Source organism: Neoarius graeffei, chromosome 9, assembly GCF_027579695.1.
Source record: "Neoarius graeffei isolate fNeoGra1 chromosome 9, fNeoGra1.pri, whole genome shotgun sequence".
In the NCBI taxonomy this organism is placed as follows: Eukaryota; Metazoa; Chordata; class Actinopteri; order Siluriformes; family Ariidae; genus Neoarius; species Neoarius graeffei.
The window spans coordinates 2,155,811-2,170,820 of NC_083577.1; the positions used below are offsets into that span (position 1 = coordinate 2,155,811).

Below are 15,010 nucleotides of genomic sequence, written 5' to 3' on the forward strand. Positions count from 1 at the left end.
GAGCAGAAAAGCATCTCAGCATGCAACAGCAGACAGAAGAACACACTGGGTTCCACTCCTGCAGCCAAGAACAGGGATCTTAGGATCAACAACACGTTCCTATTAAAGTGGCCAGTGGTAACACTGGGCTGCCAACTCAAATGCAATGAGCGTGAGACACATGCATTTGATTGTCTTCACACGCTCACACGCCATACCTCCGATTTCTCACGCTAGAAAAAAAATCTAGTTTATCTATCTAATCTAGGCTACCCATTGCATTGCACCAACCACTTGCGATCGATCAATTACGCCTTACGCACGGCTAAACAGGCAGAGAGGTGTTCCCTTCTGTACACACTCCCCTATGGTAGGTGGCGCATCTAATGATGCTGCACTCGCCGGAAGTTGGATAATTGCCTACCGTCAATTTAAAGGAAGAGGAGAGAGAAGAAGGTGTCTGAGTTGAAGACGGGTGTCTCAGACAGGTTTGTGCATATGTACGCCGATGTGTGGTGTTACTGGCGTAATTATGAACTTATATAAAGTTTCTTAATTGTTTTAGACTATAAGTGTTGTGAGAATATTTAATGCCATATCGAGAGCTGTGTACTAGGCATGCTAAATCATTATAGGCCTCCTGCCATGCCACAGCCTCTATCTTCCCCAACAAGCAGCACGGGAGAGCACCTCCTTAGCACACGGTTATTAAGGTGCATTTTTAGTTTGTTTACTGTATGTTATCATACTTTATGACTTTATTTGAAGCCATACTGGAAATGTTGTAAAATAAAGCAAGTAAGAGATAATATTACAAATGCAAGAAGAGCCGTTAGCCACCATACCTATTGTTTATTTACAGGGTATTTATTTTTAATTATTTATGATGTATGTAATTGCTCAGTTAAAGTAAATAAAGCGTGATCACCTGTAATATCAAAGAACTTGAACTTGTGAATGATTAAAAAAAAAAAGACAGAGAACAATATACTGAGGAGACAGGGTTTCAAAGAGGGCAAGACAGGTAGAGAATATTTGTCAGATAACAGGCCCTGACGAATGCTCTATTACTAATAAGAAACATAGATAAGAAATAATTAAGAAATATATTAATATAGCTTATTTAAGTATGGCCAAAATTTTTAAGCCCAACTTTGTGTGCACATTCCCACCTATGGCCAAGGTTCAGCTTTTTGTGTTTCAATACTGTTCAAACTTAATCATTTTAATGTTTCTTGTAGCACATGCACATTTTGCTTACTGTTTAAGCATTTTATTTGTTCTTTTGCTGTTGATATTTTTCCCCATGCCAATCTTCTGCTGAACCCAGTGGTGGGGAAAGCCCTTAAATGCATAATGAATAGTCAGTGAGGGACAATCTTATTTTTGCAACAGTTATTAAAAACTTAACATTTAGTTTCAATTCAGAAGGTGTTTAGGCTTAGCTGATGAAATATTTTCAAACATGAACTTGCCTTTAAATCTGAAACACAGGTCTATAGGGCTACAGGAACATTGGCAGTCATCTGTAGTTTTCTAGTGTGGGGGCTTAACTTGGTGCTTTTGTTGGCCACAAGCTGAAGGCCTGGCAAGTCCGGGTGTGTAAGAATGTAGGTATGGCACAGCAGGCCACTCCAAAAATCCACCAGAATGCAGGAACATCTACTAAATCCAAAATTTCACCCCCCCCCCCCCCCCCCCCCCGCGTCCATCTCCAGCTGGACGACCCACAAACAAAACACCAGAATGCAGGGGGACAAGTGAATATCAAACTGAATACAAAATTTCCACTTACTGCATGGTGTGCGGAAAAAATTTTGCCGTCGACCCCCCCCCAAAAAAAAATCTCACTCCAAGGAATTTCGAAAAGTTGGCAGCCCTGGGTGACAAATACATTAGTCAAAACGCAGAGCAATAAATATGTAGCCCACCAATGGCGAGTAGAGACCCCCAGTCTCAAGCCTCTAGCTGGTTATCATGAGTTGTCTCGCTCAACAACTTCACAGCAGGGTAATGATGTAAATTCCCCAACATGGATAAATTAGTAGATCGCCATTTAGTAGATATCCACCAAATTATAGACCAAATAAATGCCTTACCTGTTCAGCATGAAAATCTAAAACTCCACCATGCTTGAATCATTTTCCACTGATAGTATCGTACCAGACTCTCCCAATCCCTGCCCTGTCTCCTGACTGGCTGTGGTTCCTCCAGTCACCGTGTATTTACATTCCTTTCATCTCTCCATTTGAGCCATGATGATGTTTGACGTATCTGAAATGGCATCTGACATGAAAATAGAAATAATGGACATGACATACAGGGTTAAACGATTTGTACCGTGACTCACACCAGCCCAGGAACGACATATTATAAATAGCATTTTCTTCCCTGATTAATATTAATGTTTTCCCCAATTTTAACAAAAAAAAAAAAATCCTGTGGAGTATAGCTTTACAATGAATACAACACTATAAATAGACTTTTATTAGCCGATTTAAATAAAAATCTTGAGATGCTTTAAAGATATAATCTTAATTTTGCTACCCTGTGTTTTATTGAGTATATTAAACCTTAAATTCTTCATACAGGAAGCACTAATTATATTCATCATCATAACACCACATGGGCTGCAGACACATTTTAATCTGACTCACTCCATTAATTGATCTGCTGTATGTCATCGTCTGATGTTCATCATGTAGCTCTGTATGCTCAGTGGGCTGTGTTCCAAATCCAGGTTTATGATCATAAACCTTTGCGTCCTAGAACATCCAGAGAGTAAAATCCCAGAAGAGTGATAAAGCTATTTGTTTTTAAGCTTTGAAACTCTGGAACTTGTTGTTACTGCGAGCCAAAATGTCTGTTACAGGTCAAAAAAGTTCAATCTCTGTGATTTTTTTTTAACTAGTTCATAATTTCGAACCTCGGTAAAACTTTGGATTATCTAAGGCAGGGGTTTTCAAAGTGTGGGAGAGTCCGCCCCCCCTCGGAGAGCAAATAAACAACAGCGCCCCCCCTTACAATTTTTGTTGTTGCTATACTTAATGTTCCATTTGTATTTTTAAAAAATGGTTGTTGTACACATTTTTATTTTTTTATTTTTCACATTTTAAACATCTGTGCTTTTTAAAACATCTTGTTTTACACATTTTAAACATCTCATAGCATCGTTAGCTAGCATCTCTTGGCAGACAACACACTGTGGCAGTGGAGCATCTTCAGATCCAGTCCATTAAAATCCAAACTTTAAATAATCGTGGTCATACTTCCTTCTTTTTTCAGTCCCCCCAGGATTCCGCGGGCCTTTTTTGTGATTGTTGCGGGCTAAAATGTCTGATGTTGCGGGGGTTTTCTAAAAAATTGCGATGAAAGTTGCGGCGTTTTTTAGGTTTTTGTTGCGATTACATTGCGGGAGGAAGTGAAAGTTGCGAGAAATTGTTGCGATTTTCTCTTTTTGTGATTAAAATTGAGTGATATGTTAAATATTAAGTTATTACTGAAAAACTATTGATTAAAAAAAACAAAGACACTGAGAAATGGTCCTATAAACAACTTTACCAATATAAAAGATTACCAGGACTACAAAAATGCAGAAAAATAGGCTTTACTTATCCAAATGCACCTGTTGGTTCTAAAGTTAAAGTGCAGAGAACCTCACAGCACAACATGAAGTTACCTTAAAATATAATATAAATGCCTCAGCTTTCATGTAAGAAAAAAAACTATTAATACTAGTACTGTGTGCAGGCAGTCTCTCCTGAAGACTAAATTAAACAATTATTATAAACTAATAAAATAAATGGCTCAGGCTTCATAGAAGAAAAAAAACAATTTGAGCAGAATCTCACAGTATGATGCTGAAGCTGCCTAAACAATGGAAAATAAAATACCATTTTGGCAAAAATGTTAGCATCCATTAATTTCTTGTTTTAAGTAAAAAAATAATGTAAAGTGCACACAGTCCTTCACTGTAAACATAACACACTTTCAGTAACAGAATTTAAGCCGATATAAACACTGACTCGCACATGCAGTGTTGCCAGATACTGCTGACGTTTTCCAGCCCAAAATATGTTCAAAACCCGCCAAAATGCACTTGAAACCGCCCAATCTGGCAACACTGCGCGCATGCTGCTTCTCTTGAACGTATACACGGAAGTAAAGTGGAAGGTAGTTTGTCGACGTCACCTCAAGATGACGCCAACGATTGGTCAAATTTGCGGGAAAGTTGCGGTGATTGGATAGAATTGCAACACTGCCCTGAACTCGCGAGGATTGGTTGAATTTGCATTGAAGCTGCAAATCGCAACATCCTGGAGGGTCTGTTTTTTGCTTGGCCCAGACTCTGTCTCCTCACTCACTGTAGCTTTAGGTACTAAAAATCGATCCATTTTGTCTCTAGCAAAGGCTAGCTGAAGTTCGCTAAATGTCTGCAATAGTAACTTATTCTGGTTTATTTTTCCTCACATTGCGCCCCCCCTGAAGAACTCTGGCGCCCCACACTTTGAAAAGCCCTGATCTAAGGGATTTTCCATCACTTCTTTTTTTGTCTCTTTCTTCCATCCACACCTACCAAGTATTTCCTCTTGTCTGTTTTGCATTTTCTTGACATATCTTTTTTCATACTTAACTGGAATTTAAACTCAGAACCTTCTGATTCTTAATCCAACACCTTAACCACTAGACCAGCAACAATTGCATTGGAAGGAGTGATATATATTTTGAATTTATTAATGAGTCCAGTTTTATTACATCATCAAGTAGTTTAAAATCCAAAATCTTCCCAAATCCTAACTCTAAACCGAACCCTAGATAGAGTAAGTCTCCCTAATACAAGCAGCAAATTATGAACCGGGTTAAAAATTCCACCTGACCTACAATTCTGACCTGTACTATCCACGAGGGTATTTCAAAAAGTTCTTGGCCTCACCTGGAAACAAGGGGTGTAACTCCCATTTTGGGGCGTATCTGTACACTATAAAGCCTCATATGACTGTCCACCAAAACTCAAATAAACGACGCAATCAAAGAAAAAAGGAGAGGAAAGCTTCGAGCTGGTGTACTGATCCTCCAGGACAATGCACCCGTCCACACAGCACAGGTGGCGGGAAAGAAGTAGCCAAATGCGGCTTTAAACTGTTGCCCCGTGCACCTTACTCACCTGACCTGGCACCGCCTGACCTCTGTCTGTTCCCCAAACTGAAACCCCACCCACGTGGTCACTGTTTTCAGAGTGATGATGAAGTCGTCCATGCTGTTGAGGAAGATCTGGAGGCTCAATATGTGGCCTTCTTCCATGAAGGCACAGTGACGCTTGAACATCGGTGGACCAAATGCATTGAAGTTAAAGAAGACTGTGTTGAAAAATAATGCAAGAACAATCTTTCTCCTGTGCTGTATTCTGGGAGACAGAGGTCAAGAACTTTTCGAAGTAGTCTTGCAACAATTAGCACTGTCATTTTAATTTGCTTTTAATTTTGCTGTATGTTTTTTTTAGGTGTAAATGGTGTAAGGCTGTCCTTTAAATGGAATCTTTTTTTTTCCCCACATAAAATGTCATCTGCATTTTTATTATGATGGTCTAATACCATGGTTTGAAGTGGGTTCGTAAAACTAATTTATGACTGAATGTCTGAAACGTCTCGGGAGACAGACTGGGCCGTATTTGCAAAGCTCTTGGCCTCGTGGTTCAGTGGTGAGGACGTTTGTGTTACGCCTTCTCTGGTGGTTTAGTGGTTTCCTGAGGAGCACAACAGCAGCTCACAGTGGCCAGACAAGTAAACTGCAACTGCTCAAACTGCTTCCTATTATTATTATTATTATTATTATTATTGCAGTTTTCTGAATATTACAGTATCTGAATACAGTTTATTCTCAGAGCTGTCAAATGCTTTAAGATTGCTGCAGCAGCAGCAGACATTACTTCTAAGTATTAGCTGTATTAGTGTTAGGAGTGTTGTTGTTGTTATTAGTAGTAGACGACATTTTTTTCAGGTAATTTCCTGAGTTCTTATTTCTCTATTATGACATACTGTAAAAGGGAAGCTGGGAGACAGGAGTGTAGAATCGTTTATTGATCTTGACAGAGCTTAGCGGATGGTTCAGAGGGCAGCTGATGGGCTGAAATTACACAGGTTGGAAGGGACATTAGGTTTTGTAATTACCGGTGTTTGAACTAAACCCCAGCATGGTCAGGAAAGAGATGAGGTGCTATGATTCAAGCGCAGGAAGTGCAGTGAGGATCTGGGAGTGAGTGTGCTCCAGTCGAACGGTTTGTCTAGACAGTGTTTAACGCTCCGGGCCGCGCTGCCGGTGTGACTGCGCTCTGGTCTGTTACGCAGTGTAGTGTTACACAGGAAGCAGAGTGACGGAGCCTCAGGCTGAATAATGAAAGTCATTATCAAAGTTGTATTAAAGGGTTTTTTTTTAATTAACTTTGAATTTCTAATGGAGAGTAGAATGTTATCAGGCAGGGCTTCACTGTGATAGAGTGTAATTTTCAGTGACTATAACACTATCTCCCATGTGTCTGGTGTATTATTTATTTATCGAACTGTTAGAACAGTAATGTTATTTTCCAGCCTTGCACGGCCCCTGTCTCAGATTGTGCTGCTGCCCTGGTATATTGTTCTCTTCTCACATTGTTTACTTCTGTATTTTTTTTGTCCTCAGTTTCTGGGGAATACGGAGGTCGATCAGCCCAAAGGAACAGAGGTGGTGAGAGATGCAGTTCGGAAACTCAAGGTTAGTGAGCGCTTAATGACTGTTTGGACGTCCTCACCATGACCGTGTGCGGACACGGCCAAGAATAGCTGTCTGAGACTTGTTTACCTGAATGAACAGTGGTGCCAGTGGTGCCACCTGTTCTCTGTGTTCTCAGAGTTCCCTCAGCAGCCTCAATAAATGCTGTGTAGTAACTGCAGACGTGCTTCTGTTATTGCCCTGTTATGCAGGCTAATCTGTTCTCTAAAGCTGCTGTTCAGATTAATCTGAATCGTGGATGAGTGGATTGGTGGCTGGATGGATTGATACAAGGATGGATGGGTTCTGCTTAGTACTTTCCAGGCTTTCCAAACTAAGGAACCTTTTAGGGTTCTAGAATTAATATTTTGAATGGGATGGAAGGGTACCTGGGTAGATGGATTGATGGGTGAATGGACAGATGGGTGGGTGGATGGATGGAAAGATGGATGGGTTCTGCAGAAAATCTTTAAGGATTTCCCCACACTGATGAGCGCTTTAGGGTTCTAGGTTTAATATTTTTTTCAAGGGGATTCTATGTAGATAGAATGGTTCTCTGTCGAACCTTCAAAAGTTTCCCACACTGAATAATTCTTTAGGGTTCTTGATTTACTTTTTTTTTTTTCAAAAACATGAACGGGTGGGTGGAATCGATTGATTGATTGATTTATGGGTTGATGAATGGATAGGTGGGCTCTATGTAGAACCTTCAAGAGTTCCCCAAAATGAAGAACTCCTATGGTGGTAGATTTTTCTTTTTTCAAGGGGATGGATGGGTACATAGATGAATGGATGTATGGGTGAATGGATGGATAGACTCTGCACAGAACCTTCAAAGATTCCTCAAACTGAAGGACCCATTAGGTTTCTAAATAGAACCTTTTATCAAGGGAATATTTGTTTTGTGCTTTTCTCAAGAGAGATACCTAAATGGATGGATGGATTTATTTACTGCCAAAAACGTGTGTGTTTTGAACATCACATTCTGAATGTAGTCCATCGTTCGCTGTTAGAATAACGTTGGTGGAGAAGAATCACATCACATATGGGTGTGATGGTCAAGCGTCCACATACTTTTGGTCATATAGTGTATATAGATAATATTGATGGATGGGCAGAAAATAAACTAGCAAATAAATACATAAATGCCTGTGTTGGACAGATTGTTAAGTTTGTATTCAAGCTGCAAAAACTGTTTTTGTGTGAATCTGAAGTTCTTGCTTTGTTTTAAACACATCTGTGCAGTTTCAGAGACACATCAAGAAGTCAGAGGGACAGAAGATCCCCAAAGTGGAGTTACAAATCTCAATCTATGGAGTGAAGATACTAGATCCTAAAACAAAGGTGTGTTTATGTCAGTCTGTATCTGCATTGTAATCTCTCTCTCTCTCTCTCTCTCTCTCTCTGTTCATCCATATATATTTTTATTTACTTTCATTCATATTGATATTTATTTCCTGTCACTCTGTGCTACTTATCTGCAGGACTCATCCGAATGCCGCCTCGCTCACAGATGGCGGTCGTTAGTGTCTTATCTTTCAGATTTATGTCTCCGATTTCTAAAAGATGTTTTTTAATATCATGAAAGAGGGAGAATTGTAAAACACTTCAGAAACCTCTTTCATCACCCTGCAGAATCCAGTGCAGCACCGTATTAAATCCTGACACAGTTATTATCTGTATGATGCCCAGCGGTTTCAGACGGATCAGTGTGCAGATGCTCGGTGTGTTCTCTGTGATACAGGAACAGCTGCCGTGTTTTTGTCTTTTAATAGACTTTGTGCTGTTGATGTATTGATGTTTGTTGTTGGGTAATTCATCTTCTGCTTTCACCCCGTCCTCCTTTCTGAATCATCGCTCCTCTCCAGTACAGCGATGCACCTCATGCTGCACAATTCTTCCTTCTGTTTTAGTGAGAGCACCGAACAGACCAGTCGATTCAGCTGGACAGCATAAAGCACTCCAAAAATCTGAAATAAACCTCAGCTGAGCTTAAAACACGATGCACTGCAGATTTTAAATGTCGAGGGATGAGCCCAGGAGTGAGTGATCTGTAAATCCATTATGGAAAGGATAAGATGCTTTTAGAGAGCACCATTAGAGGAAAATAATCAGTGATGCTGATTAATCAGGGTGGTGCAGTGGTTACTGTCACCTCAGAGCAAGAAGGTTCTGGGTTCAAGCTCCACAACCAACTGGGTCCTCTCTGTGGATGTTCTCCTCGTGCCTTAGGGTTTCTTCTGGGTGCTCCAGTTTCTTCTTACAGTCCTTAAGCAGGCACTTCAACCATTCCTGCAAGTCCAAGGAATTGAACCAGTGACCTTTTGGTTCTAAAGCTGCTTCCCATCTAACAGGCTTTACCAGATTGGTTTGTGTATGTGTGTGTGTGTGTGTGTGTGTGCGTGCGATGGATTGGCAACGTGTCCAGGATTTACCCCACCTCTCACCCAGTGTCAGCTGGTATTGGCTCCAGCTTCCCCATGATCCAGAATGAATCAGTGATGCGCTCTTACTCAGCTCATTTACTGTTACCACCTTAAAGTTGATTCTTTTCCATGAACAGCATGTCCTGTAGTGTACCACAGCAATTTGCCAAACCCATCCATCCATATTCTGTAACCGCTTATCCTGTGCAGGGAGGCGAGCTGGATCCTATCCCAGCTGACTACGGGTGAAAGGTGGGGTTCACCCTGGACAAGTCACCAGGTCATCACAGGGCTGACACATAGACACAGACAACCATTCACACTCACATTCACACCTACGCTCAATTTAGAGTCACCAGTTAACCTAACCTGCATGTCTTTGGACTGTGGGGGAAACCGGAGCACCCGGAGGAAACCCACGCGGACACGGGGAGAACATGCAAACTCCGCACAGAAAGGCCCTCGCCGGCCCCGGGGCTTGAACCCGGACCTTCTTGCTGTGAGACGACAGCGCTAACCACTACACCACCGTGACGCCAATTTGCCAAACCATTTTTTTTTTTAATTTAATTAAAGAATTACACTTGGTACTTTTTTCCATTTATATTTACAATTAATTTGGTTGAATATATGCAAACCAAATTAGTTCCTGTTGTCACGTAAGCTATAGCAGCTGCTCGCCAAATGATCTGTTTTATCTTTCTTGAAACAGTAAGACAGAATAAGAAGGCAGAAAATGCAGCTTGTCAAGTTGCTGTGAAAATCACAAATATCCAACTGTTCTGTCCTAAAGCTGAGGAAAATGTGCGATTTCTCTCTGACTGTTACACACTGCGTAATAGACACTTTATTTCAGTGGGAAGACTGGGCACTGTCCTGTTTTTCAGTAACATCATGTTTTAGGTGGACATATATTTAAATAATATTGTCTGGCTTGGGCGGCACGGTGGTGTAGTGGTTAGTGCTGTCGCCTCACAGCAAGAAGGTCCGGGTTCGAGCCCCGTGGCCGGCGAGGGCCTTTCTGTGTGGAGTTTGCATGTTCTCCCCGTGTCCGCGTGGGTTTCCTCCGGGTGCTCCGGTTTCCCCCACAGTCCAAAGACATGCAGGTTAGGTTAACTGGTGACTCTAAATTGAGCGTAGGTGTGAATGTGAGTGTGAATGGTTGTCTGTGTCTATGTGTCAGCCCTGTGATGACCTGGCGACTTGTCCAGGGTGAACCCCGCCTTTCACCCGTAGTCAGCTGGGATAGGCTCCAGCTTGCCTGCGACCCTGTAGAAGGATAAAGCGGCTAGAGATAATGAGATGAGATGAGATTGTCTGGCTTTTTTTTGTGGTCTATCAGATATATTCCATTCGGCGAGCATGATACTGAACAAGTCAAAGACAAGCAACTGAATGGAATATATCTGATAGACCACGAAAGAAGCCATTATTATTATTATTATTATTATACATACACACACTCTTCATATCAGCATAATCACCTTCCAGCGTTCATCAGTAGTGTTAGCGAATGCTAATAAAGCAGTCAAAGCCAGTGCTATCGAGAGCTACAGGCTAACGACCGAGAAACTAAGATTTCTGTCTCCAGACTCTTCTTCCATGCTGCACGCTCGCTACAGGATTTTTCACTCAGACTTAAGGATTCATTTCCCTGTGGAATTTACTGGGTTACTTTTATAATCAACATCGACAGCTACACACAACGGAGCGACCTGGCAGCCAAAATTCTCTCTAAATCTTCCATTTTTAACGAAGCAAACCTCACGGCCATATTTGTTTACAAATTGTCAGTCGCTCGCTCGTGCAGAAGTTTTATGTTTCCGATGTGTCTCTTTTCCAGTTTTTTGATGTCTGTTGGTGTGCTTTTCTCTTGTAAATATGCGTGAAGAATATCTAATGAAGTGTTGGTCGCCTTTCAGGTGTTCAGCGCGTCTTTAGTTTCACTTTTCAGTTTATTTATTTAGTGATTAATTATAGCATAGCTAATCCTAGCACTAGCACTGGATTAGCCGCGTCTTCTCACTTTCCCGTCGGACAAAGAAATGCTTCTGCGCATGTGCAGCAGAAAAGTTTTGTCATTGGATATTCACATCAGCTCCGATGTGCGATGTCATGTTGTCTTGACAACCGTGCAATATCATAAACCATATTCAACGCTCATTCTCCATTGGGTAGAGTGACGTAATACACGCAGGATAAGCGATATGCTAACAATATTGCATGCTGTCAAACCAAATGAATGAAACCCGCTAGAAGGGGATAGAACACGTTTTTATTCCATCGAAAAAGTCTCCTGTATGGATAATAATTCCCGATGTTTCACTCCGATGACGTCACTCCCAGTGTTTTCCCGCTGACTGGACGTGCGGTGTCAAAATGGTGAACCGGTTCATAATTAAAATTCTTTTGATTAATTTGCATATTTTTTGTGGATGTGTCCGTATAATATAAAGAACATTACATGGTGGTGCGAAGATGTGAAGTTTAGTTTTTTGCAGGGCTTTGAACCAGAATTTTTTTTCCTATTGGTTCGTTCCGAACAGAAACGGAATTTTAACGTTTCTGGTTTTGGGTTCCACCATTAAATAGACGTTCCTGAACCGGTTAGAACAAAAAAATTTCGTTCCCGGAACGGTTAATTACGTTCCCTGTCAGCTGTTTAACAAATGGCTATAAAATTATGTCTCTGTCTCATCCAGCTTAAGCCAAATGTAGGCTAATTCTATTACAACCTTCATTAAATAAGACAAGAAATAATTCAAAATAATTATTATTTCAAATGTTGGCGATTTGGATTCTCAGTATGTCTTCCCATCTACACAAACAGAAAAAGTGCCAAAAATGAAAGATAATTCGTTTAGTGTGTTACCAAAGGCTAGTCAGGCCCTATAGAGGGCTACCGCATGACGTCACCGCGCCGCGAGATTTTGTTAGGCGCCATATTGGAAGACCAAGTACACATCTATGCAAGTACATACATACATAAAACAAACTACACCTGAAATGTAGCCAGGGCCGGTTCTGCCCTAATCTGGACCCGGGTGCAACATCGCGCAACCCCCCCCCCCCCCAAAAAAAAAAAAAACCACCAGTCTAAATCAGGACAACCATCACATAACTATAACTATAAACATTTTATATCAACTATTTTAACTAAATGGGCTATAATAAATAAGCCTGCAGGCAGCCACGGCGGGCTGCCTCAGAAAAGTAACCATTTGTCCTACCTTAAAACTCATTTTGCATTTTCTGCCTCCTTTTTTGTATTTTCAACCCTCCGTTTATTTTCTTTCCTTTTCTGAAAACCCGATTTGTGTCCAGACATTTTGTTCTGCTACCAACGAACTAACTCGTCAGGTCTCGTCTCTCGAGCCCGCGATGATTCCCGTGGGAGGAGCAACAACTGATACATTTTTACAAACAGCCAATAGGGAGGTTGCAACGTTCAGGCTCTTCTTTGCTCAGACACTCAGTAATGCACTTACTCACTTTATCACATGGAGACGTGATAGTAGTCCACCCTCCCGCTCTCTCCATTCAGTCAGCAAACGTCACACAGGAAGTGAACCCCAGCGGGTCATAGAAACTTGCGCAGGAGAAGAATGACTTTTTTATTTGTAGGCTACGGAAACTTTGAGGAACGAAATAAAAACCGGTATTAACCGGTTACCATTATTTTTAATAAGCGTTTCTGTTCCGGAACATAAAAAATAATAAAGTTTCTGGTTTCGTTTCTGTTCCATGTAAAATAGAAAAAGTTCCCGGTTTTCATTCCTTGAACCGGTTCAAAGCCCTGGTTTTTTGTGTTGAAAATATTTTCATTTGTGAATATGTTCACCACTCGAAGATAAACTTCATATCTTTGTGTAACATCCTCTATATCTCATATTATATTATATAACTTATTTGCTTCTTCCATATTATTGAATGAACTACTTCTTCTCTTCACAGGAAGTGCAGCACAATTGCCAACTGCACCGGATATCCTTCTGCGCAGACGACAAAACAGACAAAAGGATATTCACATTTATCTGCAAAGACTCCGAATCGAACAAACATCTGTGCTACGTGTTCGACAGTGAAAAATGTGTAAGATGATCCGCTCGTCGCTCATTATTGTGTAGCAGAATCGAGCCGCCGCAGTGGTCTAGACTCGACTGAAGAACTCTATTGAAGAACAGTCTGATGACCTTAGAGGCGACCTTGGAGTTTGAATATCGATATTGATGTCACTTGTGAACTCGAGTCAGCGACTCTGAATGCAGCCTGTCGAGAGAGAGAATGCTCTTTCAGCAAAAATGATAGATTTTTATTATTCCAATATTAATAAGTCTAAAAGTGCTCCAGTGTATGAAGACAACTAAAAATGCCGTGTGTTTTCTCTGTCCTTGTTTAGGCAGAAGAGATCACTTTGACGATTGGCCAGGCGTTTGATCTGGCATATAAAAAGTTCTTGGAGTCGGGAGGGAAAGATGTCGAGACGAGGAAACAAATAGCAAGCCTTCAGAAAAGAGTACGCGTTCAGATTTCTCGCTAAACCGCTGAGTGTTGTAGATTTCCCATTTCCTCAGACACATCGACTGTAATGACAGCACTTCAGTCATCAGCCAGCTCTGAGCCTGAAAACTGCTTTCTACAAAAAAAAAAAGAAAACCTTTCAGTGAACATCTTGAAGAAAATTGTCTCCACTCTTTTCGCACAGATTCAGGAGCTTGAGACTGAAAACTCGGAATTGAAAAAACAGCTGCAGACGCTGGAGGAGCAACTGCTCATCGCTCAGGTTCCTCCTGTAAGGACTGCATGACGTGTGTTTGTGTGCACAAATAGCGTGTAGTAACTACTTCTTCAACTCTCTGAGCTATCTGATCTCTTTTCCTGCAGTTGCTTCACATTAACTCGACTAACGAGGCCTACATGCTGCAGAGACCCTCGTCTCTCTTCTGGTGTCACAATCTGACCTCCTTCTCCTGTCTAGAAATCTCTTCTGTCACACTAACGCCAATGAGCTCTCCTGACTCCAGCGTATCGGCTGGAGTTTTGACTCCTCCTCCCGCCAAACCTGCGCCGCCAAAGCCGCTCACCGAAGCAGGGGTCCCTCGGCCGAGAGTAATAGACTGAGCCAAACGTTTTACTTCTCTTCTCTTCCTCTCTCACTTATTTTCTCTTTTCTATACTATAGATCTTATGCATGTTCTCCATATTATATATTGAACAGTTATTCCATGAAATCGAGTTGTACATGAGCTGATAGGCGACGAGGTGCGTAGCACCAGGTTGTCTGTAACCCATGACGAGATTGAGTGGAATAACCGTTTTATTCTATCCACATTCACTGGATTTTGAGAAACATTTTATTTTTTGCAAATTCAATAAATAAAAGTTAGTTGTGGCTGGGTTCTTATACAAACCGATAAATCACATCAGTTTTTCTTTGGCTAATCAGACACGATGTACGCCACCACTCTTACCGGCGCAGTTGGTGGTGAAGTGCCTTGCTCAAGGGCACGTGAGTCAGTCCTGCTGGTTCAAGGAATCGAACCAATGACATTCTGGTGCCAAAGCTGTTTCACTAACCATTTGGCCGTGGCTTCCCCCATGATAAATAAGAACTTTATACAAAACGTCTGACAAAATCATTTCCACTTAGAATGTAAACAAACCAGCGAAATGACAGGAGCAATTCGTGAACTAGGTGATGATAATAATTCTTGAAAAAATTTTAAAAAGATACGTTCTTACCATCAAATACTTTTATTCCATATTTTGTTGCTTTTATTTATTTATTTTTTTTTTTTTGGGGGGGGGGATCTTCTTCTTCTTTAGGGTTTTTTGGCGGTTGGCCAACCAACTTAAAGGTG

General features: G+C 41.2%; 1 protein-coding gene across 4 annotated transcripts in view; it reads left to right on the forward strand.

Moving 5' to 3' along the window:
* The window catches only part of gulp1a (GULP PTB domain containing engulfment adaptor 1a), a 392,227-nt gene that overhangs the window by 346,968 nt on the left and 30,249 nt on the right, over positions 1–15,010 (forward strand). For all 4 annotated transcript variants that reach the window (XM_060928939.1, XM_060928941.1, XM_060928940.1 and 1 more), the window contains 5 exons: positions 6,655–6,726; positions 7,969–8,067; positions 13,104–13,241; positions 13,549–13,665; positions 13,855–13,941. In XM_060928939.1, the coding sequence (XP_060784922.1) occupies positions 6,655–6,726; positions 7,969–8,067; positions 13,104–13,241; positions 13,549–13,665; positions 13,855–13,941 (513 nt within the window). The remainder of the gene's footprint in view (positions 1–6,654; positions 6,727–7,968; positions 8,068–13,103; positions 13,242–13,548; positions 13,666–13,854; positions 13,942–15,010) is intronic.